Source organism: Catharus ustulatus, chromosome 3 (genome assembly GCF_009819885.2).
Source record: "Catharus ustulatus isolate bCatUst1 chromosome 3, bCatUst1.pri.v2, whole genome shotgun sequence".
Classification (NCBI taxonomy): Eukaryota; Metazoa; Chordata; class Aves; order Passeriformes; family Turdidae; genus Catharus; species Catharus ustulatus.
In genome coordinates, this window is record NC_046223.1 from 35,424,983 (window position 1) to 35,450,318 (window position 25,336).

At 42.3% G+C, this 25,336-nt stretch overlaps 1 protein-coding gene across 1 annotated transcript; it reads right to left on the reverse strand.

Annotated features, from left to right (window-relative positions):
- Window positions 1-341: 341 nt before the first annotated feature.
- Window positions 342-24,629, reverse strand: SRD5A2 (steroid 5 alpha-reductase 2). The gene is made up of 5 exons (XM_033056562.1): window positions 24,339-24,629; window positions 5,169-5,332; window positions 3,351-3,452; window positions 2,222-2,372; window positions 342-1,675 (listed from the first exon to the last, which is right to left on the reverse strand). The coding sequence occupies exons 1-5, from the start codon at window positions 24,620-24,622 to the stop codon at window positions 1,609-1,611; spliced, it is 768 nt and encodes a 255-aa protein (XP_032912453.1). The 5' UTR covers window positions 24,623-24,629; the 3' UTR covers window positions 342-1,608.
- Window positions 24,630-25,336: the final 707 nt, after the last annotated feature.

The window sequence follows — 25,336 nt, forward strand, 5'->3', positions numbered from 1 at the left end:
GGTATCCTCATTGCCTCCAGCCTAGCTTTAAATAAGGTAACCAAAGGAAGACACTATTTTGGCGCTAATGTAGAAAGTCTCATCCCATGCAACAACAATTTTGCTTGCATCTTATTTTCTTCCTCCTTACCTTTGCCTGCACATGGCTGTCCTGTGGGCTGTAGAAGGACTGTACAGTAGACTCAGCCTCAGCTCTGCTCTGTGGTAGTGAAGATGATTTCTAATACGAGCAAAGAAGGGAGGGTTTGTCCAGAAGGAAGAAGCTGGTGTGAGCAGAACTTGGTAAACAACATCACAGAGACTTGTTTCTGCAAACAGTAAATTGTAGGCCAACACAACTCCGTGTTTCACATAAATTTTATTATGTTTTGGAGGAAATTGCATTCAATCAATCAGGTGACTCCAACAGCGGGCAGTACATTTAATGTGTGCAGTCTGGTGTTCTTCTTTTCAGCTACTCAGCATAATTCTTTGCAGGATTTTATGCTCTAAAGGGTAACTAAAACTATCAGGATTCAAGGGGATATCTCTTCCTATTGGGGTTAATGATATTTTTTTGAAAATTCCTAGCTACCCTGAAATTGGGAAGAGGCATTCTGTCGTTCTGTAAAAATTCAATAATACCTCTGCATCATTTCCTAATAAGAGTATCTGAAAATATTCTCCACAGACAAAATGTACTGCCAGTGTCAGAGAACATTTTCTTCAACACAGAGCTTTTTATTTGTTGTAATTTTTGTCATACATCACTATTTCAAATCTTTTTATGAACAACAACTGAGTGGTTTTGAGTGGAAAAATTTTTATTCGGAAAAAAAATCTGGATTTGCAAGAGAAAAGAAATGCTAATGGAGCTGCAATTGCTATAACAAAGTACATTTATAAAACAAACCCTGATGGCTGAAGATTAATCATCTGACAGTGAGGAAAGTAATGCTTCAGGAAGGAATACAGACATTGTGAGTGCCAGCTTTCATCTCCATGTACCTGGCCTCGCCTCTGTGTCATGGCACGCTGCTCCAGCCTCGTGCCAGCACAAGTTCCCTCCTGTTACATCGTGTTTCTGGGAGTTAAGATGGCTTTTACATGAAAAATAATTAATTCTATTTCATTTTATTTACTTGAAAAAGTAATCTTCTGGGGCAAATGAGACCCCCTCTCTGGTTTAAAGTGTGGGAACACATAGGGCATTGCAGCAGAGAGAGGGCACAGGTGCTACAGCGTGGAGGCAGGAAGATGCAGTTGCAGAGGTGCCATAAATTGGAGTGGCTGCTGAAGACTTTCTCCAAAGTGATGGGCTTATTTTCTACTTTTCTTCAACAATATTTAGCCAATGTTTTTTCTCTGATGTCAATGCAGTTACATGTTTTTTTTCCCATAGATAGAGCTGCACTGAGAAGCAAATATGTGTTTTTTGGGAGTCCTTTTGCCCATAACTATCTGCAATTTCCCCTCTGTTTAAAACAAGAACTTCCATTCCAAATGACCTTTTCTGTCACAATCTTGGATTATCATCTATACAATTAATTATAGTCAGACTTAGCATTAAAACTAGGACTTGGAAAAGAAATCCTATAAAAACAAAACAAAGTGTCCATATTTCAATCGTTAAAAAACAAAAGGAATCAAGGCTTTCCTTGATTTTGGATAGTCCGTAAATGTCTTGAGATAGTACCTGAAAGAAAATAAGCAAGACAGTGAACCTGCATACATAGAGGGAAGCTGCACAGTTTCAATACAGATCAGCTGAGGAGCCTTAAAACTGTTCCAAGCTGCCTTTCTTTGTTATCTCTGTGTGCTGCTCGGCAAAAGAGCAGTTCACAAACTATTTACACCTGGTTATTTAATTAACTGATAATACTGCTAAGGTTCTAACAGGCCTAAAGTAGAAATTTTAGGAATTCAGAGCCTATCTACTCCAAAGGACTGCAGAGTTTGCAAGGGGAAGCTTAGGAAAGGCTCACAGTTATGAGGCTCAGTAAGAAGAGGCTGTAGCAGGGTGGAAGCAGTGATGCAGCTCGTGGATTAAATACTGTCAGGCCAGACCCACTTGACAGGGGCTCCAGCTGACTGCCTGCCCTACACAAATAAGCCAATACACCTCCTGTACATGGCATTGCATTTCACTTTTATCCCAAATCCTGGCTCTGGACCTCCCTGGCATTTTGCAAAGTGCATTCCAAGAGGAAGTAGCAGCATATGGCAAGGGACAGCTTGATACCTGTGATGGTGATAAGCACGTGGACCAATGCAGCAAAGAGTGAAAAAGGCAAAGGCGAAGGCTGGTAGGGACCAGGTTGCAATGGCAAAACCAAACCATTCCACTATTTCTCCAAAGTAGTTGGCTCCAGAAACGTAGGTGAACAGTCCTCCTGCAGCAACAGACAAAATATTTAATTTTTCACAGTCATCTCCTGCACATGGAAGGTTCCTTTACATAGTCAACAGCAGAATATCTACCCTTTCTTATTCAGCCCACAGCAGCAACCTAAACACACTTCCCTGAAGCCAGTGGAGCCATGCCAAAGGGGGATCTTGCTTGAAATTGTTGTATAAATACAGGAGCCAAGGGAGACTCTGACTCAGATGTTTCCAGCACTTTCACAATCATTTACTTTCATTTGGAAAATAACTTAAGAAAGACCATTATTAGATATAATAATTAGCATCAGTCAATTCTTTTTATGCCCTAAAAATATTTTACAATTTCACTACCTTTGGGGAATGCAAAATCTGGATCTCAGTTTTTCGCAGCATTTACGAGAGGCAGGTAAATACTGGAGGTGAGAAACTGGGAGAGACACATCACCATCCATAACAAGCCAGCAGAAGGAGTCAATACCAAGTCCAAGAAATTCTTGGATCCCCATCCATATTGCTCTACAGAGCTAGACATTTCCTGGAAAGGCAATTCAGCACCTTGCATCCTTGGTGTTATTATTTTCCCCTAAGGTTTACACTTTGAATCCACCTTTTGCACAGTGAGGAGTCCACTACCACTTCTTTCTGGGCATGGAGAAGACTATTTCCAGACTATTTCCTTCTTTGCAGCTGCCTTGTGCAAAGTCAAAATCCTCTTCCTGTGTCCCACTTCAATCTTCTCAGAATTACCAGCCAATATCTTAAAATCTCGCCTCACATTTCGTGTTTTCCAGAGACTCTTGCTGCTTCCCTTGGCCTGTCTGCAGCCAGCTCACACCAGCCCCTGCAGCTCAGGGAGCACCTGAACTGAGTACCCATGCAAGGGCAGCTTCTCTGCCATTATTGCTGCTTTCCTGTGGATTCAGTCAGAAAACATTATTTATTCTGCTCCTCTTCTTCCTTCAAGGAAGTGGGGGATAAGAATATACCTTGAGGAATCTTGTAAGTGACTTCCCCGGGTTTCCTCAGCTGGCGCAGCAGGAGATCACTGTGAATGTTGATTCCCATTCCCAGCAGAAATAAGAGGAGGCCTAAGAAACCAACAAGAAATGGATTAGAAAGTGAGCTCTGTCTAGATATCCCTGCTGAAGCTCATGTGTGTGGTTTGTCTTTGCAGCAGACAGATAAGGATCATTATGTGAGGTGGGTGGATTTCTTTTCAAGTCAAAAGATGCGTTGCTACCAAGAAGGTTACTGAGCACAGTGACTGGTGACACCAGAGCTGACACCTTCAACTGGACTTCCCAGGTGACCACAGTCACCATTTATTGAACACTCAAGGGGGGACAAAAAGGACCCCATGGACGCCACAGCAGTGGACATTACTGCAGAGTAAGCTCTGAGCTGTAGAAGTACCAATACCTCCTTTTGCTGCTGAGGAAAGAGCAGCACAGAGACACAAACTTATCCAGCATCACTGGAGGTGGGAAAGGAACCTGCATCTCAGTCCACTGCCAGTGAGGCTGCCTGGACAGAGCTAGGGGTGTGGAATGAAAGCAGGTACTTGCTGAAGGATACTGAACATCATCTGGCCAGAGTGACCCATTGACCAGATTCCATTTAACTGAAAAACCAGAGGCATTTGGTTGAGGAAGTCTGCAGGTGACATGCCCTGCATTTCATGCCACATTGGACACTGAAAAAAACGCCTGTGACAATGACTGGAAGGCAAGAAAAGAAATAGTATGTGCACTACAATGTATATATAAAAGACTAAATTCTGATAAAATCTCAAAATTTCCAGTAGCAACAGAAAGTTGGTAAGGGTCTGTAGAGGAAGAATATATACCACTAATGCTGATTTTTCTTTTTCTTTTTTTTCCACATTAAATATATGTTTTATCTATCATGCAAATTAGATTATTTGGTGTTTTCTATGTTGGGTGTAGGAGGTCTTACTAAACAATGTCCAGAATTTTTAATAGGTGATGCTGTCTGAAAAGACTGAACTTTCATCCATGGTCTGAAACAGGATACAGAGAGTACCTTGGTTAGTTTGTGCTTGTCGTATCCAAAACATTTCCTCAGACCTCCATGTTTCTCAAAATCCTCATTTCTATGTTTACATTTAAAAAACACGCTCTGCACAGTACCAAATCTGTAATGCCATCTAACTGCTCTTGTTCAGTTATTTTCTGCGGGATTTTACAGGGTGAAATCCAGCTAGGCTATTAAATTACAGAATATAAAGGAATTGTATTAACATACAACCAGACTGTGCGTGATCTCTAATCTTCCCCTGTGCCTTACACGAGAAAAAAGAGCTCTTTGTCCCTAAAGCCTCATTCATGCTGGGGTTTTGCCTTCCTTTTCTCTCTTATTCAGAAGAGCTGCATCAAGTGCAAAGCTCCCTGGCGGGGAAGAGAAAGCCACAGCTTGCACTCGCACACAGCCACTGCTGGGTGCACGCTTCTGGCTGGGCAGGGGCACACCCCCCTGCACCTGGGGCCTCAGATTGCCTCTCCATGGCCCATAGCAGCAGGAGGCTCTGGACTGGTGTCAAGAAAAAAAGGCTCAAGATTTGAGACTAACACATAGCTTCATATACCCTCAAAGGTGGCTGCCTAGCTGGAAAAAAAAAAAGTTACTGCACATTCACTTGTTTTATCTGGGCCAGCAGGCAGGTCTTATGCTGATTTCCATCACAACAGGTTTGACTCACATGTTCACTGAAGATTAGGACATAATTCAAAATGCTTACAAATTGCTAGGAGATTAGATCTTGGGAATCCTGCAGCTGTAATTACCTGATGTAAATCTGATGTCGGTGCACCAATCGTTTGGATATTCAGCGCAGTAAATCAGGTAGTACCCCTGGAGGAAGCCATTATAGATACAGAATAACATGCCAAAGAAAAGCAATTGCAGTGGGAAAGGTCTGCCTCTAGTGAAGAAAGGGTAAATAAATGTCCTAAGGTAGATAAGAAAAAAAAGTCAGCACATTGCTCATGATAACATTGTATTTGCAATTTCTCTGCTGTGGGGAAAAAATTTGAACAAACACAAAGTAGAAAAGAGGTCAGTAAAGACAAAAAAATTGAAAAGAACTGCAACAATATAAGATCAGCAATTAATGGGAACATGAAATCCTACAGATATGCATCTTTTCCTGGTCCTTCAGGACTGCACACAAGGTGGGAAATTAGAAAGCTCATCCAGATTCACTGATGCTTTGAGAATGTCTCTGCACCTTCTTGGTGAAAATGAGGAATTCGTGCCCACAAACACCATTTTCATTTTCAGACTTGATTTAATGCTCCAGTGGGCCAAGGGAAGATTGGTTGCTGTGGAGGGACATGGAGACAGTGATGTTCAGATGCTGATATTTGTGAAGGGCAGTACCCATTGCAATACTGGTTCTCCAGATGAGGATGACTATGCCAGGGAGCATCGAGCATCGTGGAGGAGCTTTGTTATGGAGAAGTAATTCCTGATCCCACTACAAGACCAATCCCTGAAGGCTTTAACCCATGGTGGCAGATGGGGTTGAAGGCAGTGTTGAGACCCCTCTGGCTCTCTCACTCCCTGCAGTATACAGCCTAAGATTTAATCTCCTTCCCCAGCCTCTCCCTCTTCACTCACAAAGAGACCCCCAAGCATCTCTAACACACAGCAGCTCTGTCCTGCTCTGCTTGCACACTCCAACATAGAGGCAGAGCACCGTTTCTGCCTGCCTGGGGAGCTGCTTTGCCTTCAGTCCCTGCCTCCCCTCCATGCTTTCAAGCTTTTATTTAAAATAAGAGGAGCTAGAGCCCTAAATTTAATATGCTAACCACCAAGATTTCCATTCAGCTACAGCACCTAGGGCTTTCTTAGACAGAAGCTGTACCAACAGTAGCATCAACATCTGTATGAGCAAATAATTGGTGCTTGTATAGTTTTAATTTATATATATGTTTGCTTCAGGTGGGAGTAACCCCCTTGACACTTTGGACAATCCCTGGGAGAGTGAAACAAAGAAGTTATATTCATTTTTAGCAAGTATTTTCTTTCCTGACCAATTAAGTTCTATAAATGCTAAAAGCTACGCTCTTAATTTCTTTCTTTTGCCCTCTTGGGCTTTGGATGGAGCTCATCATGCCAGTATATAAGCATTGCTGATAAATAATTCACATCCCATGTTGCCGGTGTCAATTTAAGCAAGATGAGGCATAAAATGTCATAATATTATAAATCTAGATTAAGTCATACTATGTCTGGAAGTGAGTAAGCAGAGTACAAGCAGCAACATGTTAATGTATTCACTGCTTTCCAAAGCAAGGTAAGACAGATTTCCAGCAATTAAGGCAGCTGTGATGCAGAAGTGCTAAATATTTTTAAAGAAAGAGAAACGTAAGAGATATGGAAAATATTCTTCAGATAGTGGTATCATATTTGTCATATTTATTACAGGATGGAAAGGAATGCTCTTTGGATTAATGTTACCAATAATCACTGGATTTGCCCTTTGGGAATGTGATGCTGGAGTTATGAGTAGGAAAGGCCAGCTTTAGCATTCTGCTCTGCTGCTGAAGTCATATTGACAAATTCAACTGGATCAGTTATGATAAAAAGTGTGAAATGCAGGCTTGAAGACAGCAAATTGTATCGAAGAGGGAATGATGCAAACCACACAAAATGAATTTAGGAGGTGAATTTATACAGCAGATTCAAGTAGGACTGGCACTGCTTTATCCTTTGCCAAAACCAGTCAGGTTTAAGAGTCTCTGAGTTTTTTACAGCTGATGCAAACAGAAGTTTCTCAGAAAAACTGATTGTTTCTGTGCTGCTTCCAGGTGCTGGTGTTGCAGGATAGAGGTTATAGGCCCTTGAAAGGTGACTTTTCCTGCAGTGACAGAAGGCCACAGACCTCTCTGCCAGGGAGTACACACAGGACAGAAGGAATCTGCATGCAAAGTAAAAGTACAATGGCAGGGGAGCCAGGAGGCACCAGCTTTGTTTAGTTGTTGAGGCAGTAAAATCCTGGCATCACTGTAATCCTGCCTCACAGCAGTTTGGACAAGCCCAGTCAGGATTTCATCCAAGAATCTTTGCTGTGGAACAAATTCCCCAAGGAAATCTCCGTGGGTCTGTAAAACCGGAGGCCAGATTCAATTCTCTGTATCAGATTGTACTACATGGCTAGTTGAGGCTGCACAAACTATTCCTGATGAGATTTGAAAAAGCAGCAGAGATAAAGCCAGGGCATTTAATAGGTTTAACTATTCCATGGAGGAGTCTGCAGCTCTGCTGGAAATATTTTGCAGCGTGAAAATCAAAGGGGGCCTGAAGACCACCATTTTAGAATAACAGAACAAATCTGGCCGTTTGGTTTTAGCCCAATTGCAAATCTGACCTTTTCCTTTCGGTGCAGTATTGATGACTAATTCATTACTCCTTGATTATCTTTACCAGCCAAAGGCACTGCATCTGACTAAACCATTGCCAACAGCTTCTTTTTAAATGAATGAATAATGAATTATTCATTTTCTTCCCCATCATTTATTTTCCAAAAGAACGGGTTTTGAAGAGAAAATCATTTGACATTGCATCAAATTTCATCTCAAAGGTACTAGTGCAGCTTCTTGAAAACTCTGGAGACTCTCACCTAAACTGAGGGAAAGTACAGGTTTGCTCTTTTTTCCATGGAAGGTGGAAATCCTTCCACAAATGTTACCATAATCCACTAAGGGAAGATTGTCAGAGATGACAATCAGAGATTGGTGTCCAAACCCGGGAGATTACACAGACCAGTTCTATTTGCACCAACAATTAAGTCCATGGGTTGTCACTGGAATCACATCACTAGGGAGCTGCTGGCACCCTTGGCATATCTGACCACTGGGACAAAGGCTCAAGTTGTTCACAAACGTGATGAACTTCTATTTGGGGTGGCTGTGATGCCTTACACAGAGCCTCTAATTATTCTGGGGAGCTGTGGATGTCAAATTAGATGTCCCAAAGACATCTGCTGCTGATTAGTCTGCACATACTTTCTGAGCCCCATTCTGTAGGTTATTTGTGGGTTAAATGCACTCTGAGGTAATTTTAAACTTTTACTGGTTTTGAGTTGTGTTACACTAATTCTCATTGATTATTTATGGCAGAAAACTGTCAAGTCCACAACAGGACACAACCTGGCACCTACTTTTCCTGTAGCAAATTAAAAATTTTCAGTTATCCCTGACTGGGTTTAAACAAATATAATGTGTATGTGTTCAGTATGAACAGCAGGCTAATTTGCTATCAGTTTAAAGGGGAAGTAAAACCAAATACTACAAAATCCTTTCAAAAGTCAAATTAAGTATTTTAACCCTCCTTCATCATGATATCTACAGGTGCCCCAGCATCACAATGCAAGTAGAAACTCCTCACCTGCCATATTCCCCTCCTCAAGCACCCTACCCTGACATGCTTTACCCTTCCCTTCCCCGTTTACTCTGCAACAGTCTGAGAACATCATCAGCCAGGAATATTCAAATAAAAAGTAGGTTATTAGCAGCTATTTGTACAGTGCAGGGTGGACCATGTCCCTTTTGTTGGGGTCTGCACAGAGAGACATGCTCTGTCACAGACTTGGGAACAAAATCTGGGCTACACCCAGGTGACACACCAGCAATTCCAGCAGGCAGGAATCATGGACTGCCCATCAAGGCTCTAGCAATACCCACTGCAGGTGCAGGACACACAGCAGACCTCATCTCCTGTATTGCAGCTGTATCTCACCTCCTGATGTAAGGAAGCTGTAAATTCAGGAACTGAACTCTTTTTCTGGAGCTGATGTCCAGACAGAGCTGCCTGAGGAGCCCAGCAGTGCAGTGGCTGAGTGCCACTAGGTGATCCCAGCTGCAGGGCACTTTTCCTGACTGGGGCAGGAATGTTCCTCATTCCTGCATCACTGGGACAATGTGAAACTATCAGATAACTGTAATCACTTGCTGGACTGTGGCCCAGTTTGTAAGCTCATCTTAAATCATTGAACAGAGTCAGTGAGGGGAGCAAGAGAACTACCTTTCTGTTTTAATAATGCCGATTTATTTATCTAGAAGGGACAAAACCAAAGTTGGAATGAGCTCCCCTTCCCAAGGCAGCAATGTATTTCCACATGCAAAATACCCTACTTCCATGCTACCCCAAAGATCTTTGGACAAATTTTGATGGCTATTAATTTAAGGAATAAGAAAGATAGATATATGATTGAAAATCTTATGGTTCAGCTGTATAAAACAATACTAAACCTGCCAAATCAGGCTCATTTCTGAGGATTTTATCTAAAAAAATTGGCTCAGTCTACTATCCTTGGGATGTTTGTGGTTCATTTCCAAAATCCATCCAACCTGAAGCCTGTTTGTAGGTACAGTGTCTCTTTGTGGTCTCTCAGTATCAGGTCCAGGGCTGGATGAAGGCTTCTGGCAGGAGCAGACTCATCTTTCTTGGGCAAGAGATAGAGACACACATCTGATCAAGGGATGGGAGGACTGAGCAAACCTGAGACACATGGCACCATAATTTGGTTTCAAGAGTTCTTGAGAAGAAAGGCAGTGGGAAAGAGAAAGTCTGGGCAGCACTGATTTGATGCAAAGACATCAGAAATGCAGCGGGATTCAGTGGCAAAATGAGAAGAGACTTCTGAGAGACTGCCATACTGAACCATGGGGGCTGCTGAACTTGTACTGAAGATTAAGAATAAACTTATTTGAGATAAAAAATAACACACAATAATAGAGAATAATTTATTTGAGAGAGCTGAATAGCTATGACCAACAGTTGTCATGATACTGAAAGGAAGTTCGTTTGAATGCAATGAAATTTCTGTTAAATGTAATATAGAAAAATCACTGAAGTAAAAAGCTAGGCATGACTGGGAGAAGGGGAATAATCAGAAATTGCAGACAAAGGCAGGTTCTTTGATGAAGAGAAGCTAAAGACTTGGAATTATTACTATTTTTTATATTTCAGGGGATAAATTATTTTCCATTGAAGAGAGGCAGAAGGCAGCAGCTACTGAGGACAATTGACCACCATTTACTGCATTTATTTTGAATGATCTGACACTGGCTTCTGCCAAGACAGAGTGCTGACTGTGAAGGACCTCTGCTCTAATCCAGCGTGACACCTTCAGGGTTTCATAATATCTCATGACTCATCTAACATTTTATACAAACTGCACATCTCAAAGATGATAAACTCCCTAGAATAGATTAGCAGTTGCTTAACACCAGCATTTATGAGTAAAGCTCCAGAGTGGTACTTGCTGTGCCAGGAAGGCTGACACCATGGGTGACAGCACTTGCAGAACAGTCAAAGGAATCAGCAACTGCCCTTGACTTGTGGGCACAGAGCTAAAAACAGACTTCAGGTTGAAACCTTAGTGACACATCAGAAAAGCTTTGTTTCTTACAACTGCCTTTGAATAAAGGGGGGTTATAGGGAAAAATATTTTCAAAAGCATGTGTATCTGATAGGAAAGGCTAAAAATTGTGCCTCTGCATCATTGTCAATCACTGAAGAAAGAAAAAACCCTGGTGCATTTGACCTTGGATTAATTTAAGGGATCTGAGCTATGTAACACTCAGTTTGAACATCATAAACGCCTGAATTTGTCATTGTGACCATCTAGAACTAGTTAGTAATGCCTCATTGATTGATATAAATTGTAGGCATGATGAACATTTAGCAAAGTAAGAAGGATAAATACAGTTTATGGATAAAGCTTAGTCCTCTTCACATTGCATACAGATATTATTGGATGTGCTATATTTAATGAAATATAAGTGGTTGGAAAACAAATTAGGAAAAAGGAATAAGACCTTAAAAAGGGTATTTGGTTTTAATTAGTAGAGAAGAATTGTGTAGGCTTGACTCCAAGGCAAAAAATTTTTGCTCTTCTAAATTCACTGCAACAGGGGCCAGGTTTCAAAAGTGTTTTGCAATTTTGTTTATAAATTACTTCATTACTCTTCTTGGGTTTCTTCCATTATTTCTGAAAATGTCACTAGAAAATCTGGTATCTCCCAGTGACTACCAGCATCCAGACAGAACCAACAAAGGAGAATTCTTCTAGTAAAAAGGCATTGAATCATGAAAAGTATTATACTGGTTTTCAAGATATAGGATCAAAACACTGTACTTCAATTATTGTCCATTTTCTATAGGGACACCAAGAACAGAATTGCTAGGTTTGGTGCACTATCAGGCTACCTCAGCAAGTCATAATCCATCAGCAAATTACACTCAGTATACATTTATACCAGCGTATTTGTTTCTTAGATGTTTCTATTTTGGTATAACACCAAATAGGTTTGAAATGTTCTTAATTTAAAATATTGTTTTATTTTCATTTGCTATCACCCAACCACTTATTTTTTACATTTTGTTTGTATTGTGGGAAGGAGATCAGAATGAGAACTGAACTAAACAAAAGGGAAGAATTGATTGACTGCCTTTAACCAAAGGGAACTGAAACAAGAGCCAGATGAACCAGATATTAACACCTTTCTCACCATCCCTTGTCAAATTGGGCATATTCATCAGAAAGATGATGATTTTTTTAAAAGTACTTTTCTCTTTCATAGCCAAAGTAAAGTGGGGCTCATAGAGCAAAGGGAATGTGTGCCCTTGTACAGATCCCTGCTGAGATCAGTACCATCCCCTACAAACTCTCAGTTTGTCCTCAGACACTGGAGAGCCAAGTTAGTGGAGTGCAGAATGTGCAGCCTGATGGACTTCTTGTCCTAGCAGTAACACTTGTAACAGCCCCTTGGACTCAGAGTCCTGAGTGGAGGAGACAGTCCTGAGACGTGTGAGGAGACAGGACTCATTTCAACATGTAACTCAGGTAACCCTATTTTCATTAAATAGGTTTGTTGTGTGAAGGAATTGACATAAATTGGATATATCATAGGAGCAGACAATGTCCTGTGTCTTGACCTTAGATTTTTTACACTGTCTCACATATCAACCTTTTAAGTAACTTGGAGTTTCCTTGTTTAGAGGATGTTAAGTGGCTGCAAAATGGATTGAAAAATTATATCAAGAATAGTTAATAATTGTTTACTATCAAACTAGAGGGATCTTTTGAGGGTGGTTCTGTAAAGACTTTTCTGGTACTACTCAGGAGTTTTTTCATTAGTATTATTCCTCTGGGGGAAAAAATATTTGCCATGTTTGCGGCTGGCACAGCTTTTGAGAGATGCTGAGCACACCAAGAATGAATGCCAGAGTTTAGAATAGTCTTGAAATACGTGTTTGATAGTTTTAAAACTGTTGATTTAATTCAATAAAGACAGTGGCAAAATACTACATTTAACTAAGACCAAATGTAAAAGACAAGCTGAAAAATGGGCTGGATGGGAGAGGGCATGCTGGTAGGGGGCAAACTGAGCATGAGCCAATGATGTCAGGCTATTGTGAAAAAGGCAAATGTTAAAAATGTGTTGTCAGAGACACCTGAGGTAATCTTTCCCCTTTGCATGGTGCCAGTAGGAACTTAAATGATGCCCAGCTCTCTGTAAGAGACCAAGTAGGAGCAGCCCAAAGAAAAACAGCTGTGGTCCAGGAAGTGTGACATGAAGAAAGACTGAAGGACTCAGGGCTCTTCAGAATAACTAAGAGAAAACCAGTGGAAGACATCATAACAATCTGTAACTGTATAAAAAGCTCCTGCAGAAGAAAGGAGTCAAGCATTCTCCTTTTCTACTGAGAACACAGTAAGAAGCAACAGGCCTGAATAGGTGTATAGAAAATGCAGCTAAGATATTAGGGAAAGACAGTGAAGCATTGGAACATACTAGGAATCTCAACAAGCAGCAGTTGTTAAGGACAGACCGGGAACTGCCTGGGAATGGGAACATAGTGCTATTTTGGTCAGAGAGAGGCTCTGATGGACTCAGCACCAAGCCAGCTATCACAATTGAAACCCTAATTAAACTTGGTCCAGATATGTACTTTCATGGGGATTAGAGGACAGGACTACTTGTATGGGGATTAAAGTTCAACTTGACTAGATGGATTGTGGTGATGACAAATGTGCAGTTCTCACAGTGCTTCATGATTACCTCTACTATTTAATAGCATCTAAAGGGTAACAGTACTCAGAGGTTATGAGAATATTTGTTGTTTTACCTAAGCAATAGTGTGTCAAAGCCTTAGCCAGCCAAAGGCATCTCCCTCTTTTCTTCTTCAGAAATAATCGCTTGATATTTATGAAAACAGATCACTTTGTTCCTATTGCTAAACTGTGGGAGTCTGCCAAAAGTGTGAAATACATGCCAGAGTAACTTAATCAGACACTATGCTGTGCACTTCAAAAAGTCCCCCGCTCCACTGGGGCAGAGAGTTCTAAGAGTTCACAGAGACTGAGATCGTGACCAGAACAGAAGGATGCATCTACATGAAAACTGGCACAAAATCCAATGATGCACAGATCTGTGCTTTACAACTGCACTTCCCAGATAAAGTGTCATTATTTTCCATAAATTATCCATATGGGCCTGAGCAATGACCAAAGGAAGACAGACAATTGGTAATCTATCCTTATTTGTCATTAAATCTTGGTCAGATTATATCCAGCCAGCAAACTGAACCTCTATGAACTCAAAGCACTCATGACAGTACATACACGTAAAGAGGAACAAAATTTGAAGTGACCAGGTCAGATCCTGAGTTTGTGCTTACATTAAAATAGTCAGAGGACTTGCAAGCCATTTTTTCCCTAAGAAAAAGCTGCCATGAGCTGATTCTGAGCCACAATTGTCTCTGTCTCCTTGCAAAATATGCCCAAAGATTTCCTAACACTGAAAGCTGCTGAGTGAACCACTCAGCACAGTGTCAGTGTCATTTCCCGATAGCTGGATATTGCCGTCTCACGTCATGACCTTTTCCTTCCCATTTCTTCTCACTCCTGCCCCACTCCTGTCCCTTCCTGTGCTCTGTCACCTGATCTTTGTATCTCTTCCCACCTTGCAGCCCTGACTGTAAACCTCACAGTGGTTTTTATTTCTCTGCATTCAAGACAGGTTGTATTTTTCCTAATCCATGCTGCCAGAACTCCAGGTAGGAGACCACTTCTTCCCTGTTGATTATCCTAGCAGCCAGAAAAGTGTTGCTCTGCCCCTACGGTGCCAGCCTAGAGCATACTTGGCTGGATTGCAGGCTCGTGTGCTGTGGTCCTGCTCGTAGCCTCAGATGAACCAGGGGAGCAGGCTCTAAAAATGTTAGCTGACGACCTTTATGTTTGCACAGATACAAACGCACTTCTCACTCAACTCCGCCAAGCTTAAATTGCTTTCCCTAGGAAGAGCCAGAGATATGTCTCACTTTAGCAACCTTCATCTGGGCCAAGTTTTAAAATGTGAATGCTTTAATAGTTCTTTTTTTTTAAAAAAAAGGTTCTAAAGAGAAGTAAATAGGCAAAAAAGCCCTCAACAGCGTACTGCAAGTACTTTTCTTTCTCTCCAATTTCTCAACATTTCTTCCTCTCCTGTTCTCAAGAGCAGCAGAAGTTTAATAGAGGTCCTTGCTACCCCAGATGTGTGACAAGAGTCACTGAAAGGTTTGCTTAGGACCATGCTGTCTGGAGGTATTTGCACATGCATCTCTAGCAGGAGACCATGCCAATGTGACTATACTTCTTTGGTAGCCCAGCTGATTTATTCAGAGCTCTCTGCAGCCTTCCAGGCCACCCAGAATGATGGCATGACTACCTGGATCAAGGAGACTTGGCTTTGTAGGAAAGTCACCCAGCCCATCTTTACCAGTACATCAAAGAGCTGCAGGTCATCACCCTGCCTCAGGATCTGCTTCAGCAAAGTCTTGCCTTGGAACTGATCTGTTCCTTAGCATCCCCCCTAGGCAAACCCTCTTTCTCTAGCAGACAACACATGTCTTTGAAGACAGCCTTGATAAGGTGGCATTTTCCAGAGCCATTTCTGGGAGGCAGTCTCCCAGCATGGCAGGTGTTAGAGCAAGTTGGTGAACCCTAGCACTGTTGTAAGGAAAATGGTGTCTTATACCTGGCTAAAGCTGACTGTGGGTGTTGCTACTCTATTCTATGTTTATAAAGAGTAGTTAGGGAGGAGGAGGTCAAACCCAGCTTCCTTCAAACAGCACCTTTTTTCATTGTTGAAGGTCACATTTGGATATACCTTCCTAGGAATGGTGAAACTTTCTGCCCATCCTTAGGTATTTATACAGTAGCAGCTGGTGCTTCAAAAGTTCACAGCTAGGTAGAATTGAGCTGGTTCTTAAAATAAATTTGTGCCTGTAGAAAAAAACACATTTTTCAATTCTTATGAATTGCCTTTTCCCATTTCCCTACATGGAATATTTTAACTCAGTTTTGATTAGTTTTGTTTTGTTGGGTTTTATAACAAAGTAATCCCATTCCTATTGTTGTAACAATGAGATGTTGCAAAAATAATAAGAATGTCAGCTGAGTGGTCAGCAAAGAGTAACGCAGCTCTTACATTTAAATGGGTGTGGATGTATATGAGTTTAATTATTTGAACAAATCCTGTAAGGATCACCCTACTGATCAGTTCAGCTGCCACATTTAAATCAGTTTCTAGACAGAGAAGGACACTTGGAGGTGCATAACTTAAGAATTGTCTCTTAATTTAAAATTGAAAGTATTTCTTTATAATAACCCTTCTTGACCAAAAATTAATTTTGAAGGCGATACCAAGAATATAACTTACACCAAGGGAAATATGCAATGTCTGGGATGGATGCTGATTTATAATCGTGCTCCTAAGAGTCTATTTCACAATTTTATTTTTATTAATGGAGCTCCATAAAACTGGCAAATTACCTAATTATACAAGCTTTTGAGTTCATAAAGGAGATATTAAAGTGTGTCCTTTGTCAAACAATGCTTACTGGCTTAGTATAAAAGTCCTACATCCTTCATAATGGCTGCCTCTAAGAAATCAAATAGAAATCAATAAGAAATAAAAGGAATCACATTTGTGGATCTTGAAGGAGCAAGATCCACCATAAATTTCCCACTGGGCATATGGAATGGACCTTAACATTTTTCTCTTGGTTTTTATTTCCTGCTTAAGAGTAGCCAAATAAATTCCCCAATAAGGGAATGCTACAGACATCTCATGATTAAAACAAATAATTTTCTTCTTTGGTAAAAACATTAATATTTTCAAGTAAAAACATTTACAGAAACTCCCGTATATAATTTAATATTTTTTGTGCCTCTGTCTTAGTATAACCCTTTATAACTCTGCTTTTCTGGTATCAACACCAGCAATGCAAATTCAGACCTTTACATCCCTGCCAGTCTTACCAAAGCCCAGTGGATTTTGGAGCTCAGAATGTTATCATCCCATAAGGATGTAAGCTCACTGGATAGCAAGTGCTTTAACTTCCTCAGTGGGCTCAAACCTCCTACAGGTGAGACCAGAGGAACTTTCTTGTGCATTGGTGATGTCCTGGTGGCTGGGACTCAGGTGTGGTACTGCAGGTTGGACAGTTCACTGCAGAGCACCAAGTGACCCACCAAGTCATTTTGTAATTAACAGCAACAGTGAGGTCTCAGAGCAGACATGGATACTCCTTTAGTGCATCTAAAGCTGCCTGGTAATAACAAAACAGCACAAGTGAATTAACATCAAATCTAAAGGTACTGCTAAGAGGCACGTTGCCTTGAAAAGAAGTGAAGAAAGACAAAAACCCTAAGTTATCTCTGCAGAAAATCTTCCAGACCAAGAGACAAAAGGAAAAATCACACGGGCAGAATTTGGGCTGGGCAAAAATGATAGGTTTCTGTAATGTTAGCCCACTTTCCATTGGAAAAGGAGTGCATAGGTAGGATTATGTGTGCTAGTTGTTAAGAAGGCAGTCAGAGAGTATTCTATTTTGAGAGCAGAATTAGGAAGGTTAATTCATAATGCTAGAGAAGACTGCAAGGAAGCAAACTCCACACCGGCACTGGGTACATGAGCATTTTGCAATTCTGAGGTAAAGATATGAAGAGACACTTTTGTTGGCTATTAATACATTAATTTGAGGAATTTGGACAAAAATAGCAGAAATTAATCTAGTATTTTCACAGAAGAGAAGAAATGACATATTAGCATTGCTGCAATGCACTGGGATGACTGGAGAGCAAGGAATACATAGAAGAGGCAGAGCAAATGGCCAGCCTCTGTTAGGGATACTGCTGACAGATCTAGAATTCCTGCCAAGGCCAAACAGCAGGAGAGAGGATGTAAATGTGCTACTGTGTAGATGGTGAGGGCCAAAAGGAATCTGGTCAGGGTCTATTCCAAAGCATCAAGGTGAGGGAAAAGAGAACAGGATTTGTTACTTGTCAAATACCTGCAGATTTTGTATTGGGAGGTTAATTATACAGATTTCAGGAGGCCAAAAATAAAAATGTCCTTAGGTATTGACACTTAGTAATGGTAACTTTCTAAGACCAAAGCATAAAGCAACTATTTCTGTGTGGGAAAAAATAATCTCTGAATTGGGTCTATTGGACTTGGTGGTTATTATCTGTCCTGGTTATATTCACTACTAACAAGGAGAGTACCACTTAAATATATAAATATCCTTCAAACAATCTAATTTCTATTCATCCACTTCATATTTCAAAAAACAAAACTAAAACCCTGAATGAACTGAGACAGAATACCTCTAAAAATTATGAGTAATTTAGTCATTTGGAACCTTCACCCATTTGCATTTCTCTGGAGGCTTGAGCTGCTTTTCTTACTGATCACAAGGAGGTATTCTTACTTGAAAAAAGGGCTAGTCCAAGTATGTCCAGGTAAACATAACGCCTGCCTGACCAACCAGGCAGTGCAGGCAGGATCTGCATTCTGCAGAGCCAGGGGATAGCAAGAGCCTTTTTCTTCCTTCCCTCCATCTTACTTCCAGAGAGGAGGGAATTGGCCCAAAAAAGTGTTAAAAACTTATGTGAGGATGCAGTTTTCAAACGCTCCTCATTTCTCATTCTCTTTCCACAAAATTCTGCATTCCCTGATCTTTTTAGAAATATGTCAATTTGAAGAAAACCAGCTCCAGGCAAACCAAATGAGTCACCTCCAATCAGAGGAGTGTGGGGATCCAGCTGCATCTGAAAGAGCAGCCTTGCTTAATGTCTTTCAGATTCACCTCAGTGCTCTTCAGAAATGAAAACAGCAGTTTGGTTTGTTAATATATTAACAGAGTAAAATAGAAGACAAACATTTGACTTGACTGAAAACAAAGTTGCAAGAGAAGGAAGTAAATAAGTAAATGTAATTCTAGGTGATCTTTGAAACTGAAATGCCTCTTTAAATTGCTTGTGTCCCAGCTATTAAGGGCAGCACAGAAGGGGCAAGTGCAGCACTTTGTCTTTTACACCTCTGCCTTGAGGATTATCTTTGTAAGTCAGTGGGGTCTTCCCTGCTGCCATTGCACATGCTGGCATCTCTTCTGCTCCCTCACCATTCTGTCTTCCTCACTGGCAAGAGAAATGCAGCATTAAGATTTCTATGGAATTGGATTGCAAAGGCTTCCTCTCATTGCCTCTCATGTTGTGTTTCCTACCTTTGGTTTTTGAAGTTGGACTGCAAAATGGAAAGGCAGCAAATGGGTTTTTTCCTGACACCTGAGGGCTTCGCCTGGCATGCCCAGCATGGCCCCTCCAGCAGGAAAGGCTGTATTACAAACTACATTTCGAAGTAAAATACTTTGTAAGTCATTTAGCACAAGAAGTACTCCTGTACGTACATCTTGCGCCACTCATCATTTCCAGCTCAAGACCAGCTTTCCACAGAGATTGCAGACACAGATGGCAGACTTGGCAGTCATTTCTTTTCTCACTTTCTTCTTCCTTTCCTCTACCTTCCCACCACATCATTTTTGGAGTCCCCAACCATCACAGAACCTACCCCGGGAAAGTGAAGACGCTGCAGAAAACAGACGTGAAAATTCAGATTTCATTTTTTTTTTTAAATTCCAAGTAATTCAGATTTCAAGAATGTTATCTTTAGCACCAGAGAGGATTTGAATTTGATGAAATTCACGCCATGCTGTGCTAATAAAGTGCACGTTGAGACACAAAGAGCTGGCTGGCTAAGGAGAGCAGCCAAAGGGGCTGGGGCTGGGATTCCTCCCTTCCTTCTCCTCCCCTCAGCAGCAGCAGCAGCAGCAGCAGCATCCTGCCTTGTCCCTCCCTGAAAGCCACAAAGAGAGAGGCTGCTGCCTAGCGGTGGCAGAGGAAGGCAGAAAGTGTGCTGCTGTCACTATTCACCACTGGGCAAGGCAGGATGGAGGGGAGGTCTCCTGGCTCCATCCACCTCCCCTCGAACCTCTCAGACAGAAAGACTCAGCTCTGGGCAGCTCTGGGGGAGGGCTGGCCCTTTTGCCAGGGTCAGTGCCCAGGTGACCTCTCCTTTCTGTGACAGCAGTGGGCTGGATGGGGCTCAGCACCTGCCAGAACTGCTCACAGCACTCCTGTGGGCAAGCACAGAGGTCCTCTAAAGTCCTTGTCAGTGAGGCACCACCAGCTTTAACCCTGTTCCAGAAGAGGACTTGGGTGGTCCTTTCAAGTCTCCATCATATTCCTTAAAAACCTGACAATAAATACAAAATTACCACTGATTAAGCTGGCTCATGGCACAAATTCTAGACAGCCTGTGAATATTAATGTGGGCAGGACAGCATTTCTAAGCAGAGTGCCCATATAAAAAAGTTATTTTAAAATGAAAGAAATGCAGGGATATAAACAAAAAAACACTCCCAAGGAGCGATAGATTGTAACCTTGGTTACAATCCAGGTTACACCAGCTCCAGAGTGCTCTAAGTAGCCTGGAAACACAGGATGTCCCTCTGTGACTCCAAACAGAAAACGCTCTCCCAACCTGAAAACATCAGAGTAGGATGGGGGAACAGGAAAGTAATGTTAGACATGTTACTACAACTCTGGTACTGTGTTACACATCACACACTGATGTCTTCATTTTAAAATGGAGACAGAAAAAAAGGAGAGGGAAAAAACAGTCACAGAAATTATCTGAGGACTGAGAGGGGAAGAAAAAGTCTTGCATTAAGGGTCATCTGCCGTGGTTTAGTGATATTATAAATCTAGTTTAGGATAACTCTGTTCAAATAAAATATTGTAGCTATTTGACACCATGTCCAAAAGCAGGACAAGTTAATTATGCTGGCTTAAACCTGTTCCTAAATTTATGAAAAGGTAATTTTATCCTGACCAACTTCATGTTGGATGAAGTATCATGTGTCTGCTCCACTCTAACTCTGTGTCAGATCAGGCAATGTCTGTTCCCCTGTACCTGGCACAAGTTCATCACAAGCCCATAAATTCAGCATAAATACCACATCATGTGCAGTAATTAATGCACCAGAAATACAATCATGTGCTCCTATATTATCTGGATCAAACTGATGCTGTCAGAGGACTTGACAGCTCTATAACAAGCAAATTAAAACATGATCCACTACCATGTAAGTGATATCATGGTAAGAAAATATTGAAGGACACTATGGAGAGCTTTAAATTAGCACAGGGTGGATAGAAGGAGAAAGGCCCACTGGGAGAAAATCAAGACCAGTCAAATCTAAGCAAGACATTTTAAACATGCTTAAGTAAGGGTAAAAGAATTCAGAAGATAACACTACCAAAGAAAACACTGGATTTCTCCATTAAAAAATGATTGATTTTTCATTTTCAGGGGTCTTCAGATCAAGACTTGAAGTCACTCTGAAATACATGCTTTGGTCTAAAAGAAGCTACTGGGGCAACACAGCTGGCTGGAACATAAAAGAAGGTAGACTAGCTAAGCACAGCAGTCTTTAGAAAGTCTGTGTTTCTCCATTATGGACTATAATATCCTTCTGAGCATACCTCTAATGAAAACTTCCTTTCCACATTTATGTTTGCTATAGTAGATGAGACAAAATTAGGAATTATTGAAACTTCCCTGTGGAGAGAAAGAAGTCACTAAATTATGCAACAATATACAAAGAAACTTTCATACAAACATAGAGGAATGCTTAAGTACAGATACCAGATGATGAGTAGCAAAAGTAGGAGTGGATTCATAAAATACATTTATAATTAAGAGTGGAACATCTTTATTCATTTCAAAATTTTAAAGTCAGAAAATGCACTAGGCTACACCCATTAGGTAAATGCAATTTTATTATTGATTGATTTAACACTTTACTCATTATCCTTGCAGTCAAGTTTAATCACAAAAGTATCTAAAACTGTTGTTAGATTATTCCAAGTAAAGATAATAAAATGGAAAAAAACCCAAAACAAAACAACAAAACAAAGCAAAAGAAAATCCAAAAAGTCAAACTAGATCCTGACTATTATGTCAAACTACTGTACCTCTTTTCCAACACTGTATGGCAATGAAATGTGAAATGTTCTAATCCTCTGTCACCAGAATCCCTTGATAATATGATTTGTTCAATATCATTTTACAGGCCAACAGCCGTAATATGCACGTGCACAAAACATGTAAGTGCACTTCTTTCTGCCCTTTTTTCAGCTCTGCAATAAGACAGCTTGCCCACCAGCAGTGTCCCCAATATGTGGTGGCACTCAGCATGGAACAGGGAAGCCTAATATTTCATGAGAGACTGCCTAGAAAATCCAAGAGCTGGAGGTGGGCTTAGACTGGAGTTGGTTCTGGATGGCAAAACCTGTGAATGCCCAATGGTCAGGGATGTCTCGTCCATTATTGTCACCTTCCTCCAAGGACTGACCAAGTCCCATTCTTTTAGTCAAAGACTTAATCCAAATTATTGGGTCACTTACTGATCGCTAAGAATTTGACCTACCTTCAGAGGGTCCAAATAACTAAGAAGTCTAGGTAGCTAAGAAGTCTAGAAAAGAAGAAAGATGCAGAGATTCTGCTTAAACACAAAATATGCTAATGGCTAAAAAATTCTCTGTAACAATAAATTATCCTACCTGCTAGGAACTGTAGATAAAAATTAGCTGTACTGATTGTTAAAACTTTAGTGTTATCAATAAGGGTCTAATTATAAACACAACCATGTGGCCATAGGTCATTCTGCCAAGGATCCCTCAAAGAACCTGCCTGTCCTATAGCGCTGTCAGGCGAAATCCAGAAAAACTTCTGGTTTGTGATTTTGCTGCTCTTTTACATAACAGCAGAATATTAATATTTAATACAACATTTCAAATATCAATTGATTCAGCAGAATGACAGAATGGCTTGTGTGAGAAGGGGCTGCAGCCTGAGAGAATAATATTGGAGTAACAAACTCTATTAGAAAAAAAAGTTTTATACAGGCTTGGTTGAAGTGAGGGCTTTTACTTTTACAAGAGAAGAAGTAAACTCCAGCAACAGATGAGAAGATCCCCGAACTGTCTGGGAAAGAAAATGTATGAAAACACAGCTTTTGCCTAAGTCCAGCAGTAAATTTAGAAAAGAAGCCACAGAGTCAATAGATGTATGCATGCTGATAGGGTAACATTTCTTTCAGTTTTCTAGAGGTGTTTATTGATAGTTGCTCTCAAACAATCAGAAATTCTTGGACAATAACAGAGTGCATTAAACTAAATTCTGTATAACTACATATAATCAATACATCTAGTTTTCTGGAAGCCAAATATGTTATGGGTGTGTCCTCCAGCTGGCTCCTGCAGCAAAGACAATGGGAGTGATAAAAAATAGATGTCTAAAATAGTGTTTTAGCACCATAAACCATTCTCTGTTTTAAATTTCTTCACAACAGCCGTGAGTTCTTATCCCCAAACTATCTGTACAGATACTGCAACTGGATTTTCATTATAATGGTTACGGTTGAGTAGCAAATAATAATTTCTGATCAAATATTACAAGAATATTTTCTATTTCTATGAAGCAAACTAAAAAACAGATGAATGGTGGTGAAAAATGGGAAATAAAGTCAAGGTTTTGTCTCAGAAGTTACATTGCTCTTTACTACATAGTGGCATAACATTTTCACCTGCACTTGCCACTTGTGAACAAAATCCTTTTTTTTTTTTTCCATAAACAGATAACCAAAATTCCACTTTCTCATAAAGAATTCCACAAAAAATGGAAGTGGAAAAGAAGACGGATTCTTGTGATATTCTCCAAAACCAAGTCCCACTGACTGCAGAACTGAGTGACAATTGTAGAATTACGTCTCTTCAAAGTTATCATCAACATTGGATGAAAACTCTGCTATTTCTTTGAGCTCCTGATTAGTAAATACAGAATTAACTAGAGTTACAGGATTCGTTGCAACCTGACAAGACCAGGTTTCTTAAATAGAAAAGATACAGGTAAAAAAAAAAAAAAAAAAAAAAAAAGAAAAAAAGAAAAAGAAAAAAAAAAGCCCAGCATAAGCTGGTGCTTCGGCAGTGGAGCGAGAATGAGGAATCGAGCACAAGGAGCGCACTAGGTGCTGCGCTGGCCAGAGCCGAGCGCTGCCGCTCCCGGCGCTCCGTGGGTTCGCTCCCGGCCATCCTCGCGCCTATTCCCACGGCTGCCGCTGCTCCCGGCGCTTCTCCCGCCCGCAACAAGCGCTTCCTATGTAACTTTACATCACATTCGGATGAGTTGCATCCAAACCTTTGCTTCAGCTTAGAGAAACTTTTTTTTCTTTTTCCTTTTTTTCCCCCTTCCCTTTCTTTTTTCTTTTCTCCCCTCCCGCTAAGATAACAATTCCAAGCATCCATCCTCTTCCCCACTTCAAGCACCCGAGCACCACCTGCTCCTTCCGCGGCGGCCGGGCCGGGGCAGAGATGCCGTCCCGGCCGGTCGGGCGGAGCCCGGGGATGGCGAGCGGGACGGGGCAGGGAGCGATGCTGCAGCCGGGACCTGCCCCGGCCCCGCCGCCCGCCCGGCTCCGGCTGCGCCCGTTCCCGCAGCTCCCTGGGCTTGCTTGGCGGGGCGCGGCGGCAGGGACGTGCCCGGCGGCGGTACCTGTAGAAGTAGTGCCAGCAGAAGAGGCAGCAGAGGAGGCGGCAGCCGAGCGGCTCGAGGCGGGGCGGGCTGCGCAGCGCCAGCAGCAGCGCGGGCACCAGGAAGGAGGGCAGCTCCTGCAGGAACCAGGCGCAGCGCGCCGGCAGCCGGCCCCGCGGCCGCACCAGCCGCTCCTCGTGCTTCCCGTAGCGGGACGGCACCCGCAGGTGCAGCGAGAGCTGCAGCAGCGCCAGGGCGCCCAGCAGCGAGCTCAGCGCCAGCACCAGCCCGGGGAAGCACTGCATGCTCGGGGGCGGGCGGGGGCAAACAGCCCTCGGCCAGCGCCAGCCCCGGCCTTATTAGAGCCGCGGCCGTCACCCCGCCCCGCCGCGCTGCCTCCCAGCGCCCGGGCTCGTCACAGGGTGCAGCCCCTCGTGCCGGAGCCGTACACTTCCATCCCTCAATCCCTTCATCTCGACCCGCCCGGAGGGGAGCTGTACCCCTCCATCCCTCAGTCCCTGCATCCCGACCCGCCCGGAGGGGAGCTGTACCCCTCCATCCCTCAGTCCCTCCATCCCGACCCGCCCGGAGGGGAGCTGTACCGCTGTATCCCTTCATCCATCCATCTCGACCCTCCCGGAGAGTAGCTGTACCCCTCCATCCATCCATCCATCCATCCATCCATCCATCCATCCATCCATCCATCCATCCATCCATCCATCCATCCATCCATCCATCCATCCATCCATCCCTCCATCCCGACCGGTCCAAAGAGAAGCTGTCCCCGTCCATCCCTCTCTGCTGCCCAGCCCGGAGGGAAGCAGTCTGCCTCCATCCCTCTCTTCTCCCCCTCCATCCCCACCATCCGTCCCGTTCGGAGGGGATCAGTCCCCCGTCCCTCCTTCCCTCCCTCTCTCACCCTCTCCCTCCCGTCCCCCACACTGTCGGGGTCCGGTCGGGTCCGTGCCGGGGTGAGGGCGGCGGGTGAAGGGAGAGAAGGAGGAAGGGAGGAAGGGAGG

Excerpts from the sequence above, each read along its gene's own strand:
- SRD5A2 (XM_033056562.1), bottom strand. The coding sequence starts at position 24,622 with ATGCAGTGCTTCCCCGGGCTGGTGCTGGCGCTGAGCTCGCTGCTGGGC. Across the intron at positions 3,453-5,168 it reads CGACATCAGATTTACATCAG|GCCTCCTCTTATTTCTGCTG; the intron begins GTAATTACAGCT and ends TTGGTTTCTTAG. Across the intron at positions 1,676-2,221 it reads CGTGCTTATCACCATCACAG|GTACTATCTCAAGACATTTA; the intron begins GTATCAAGCTGT and ends ATTTTCTTTCAG.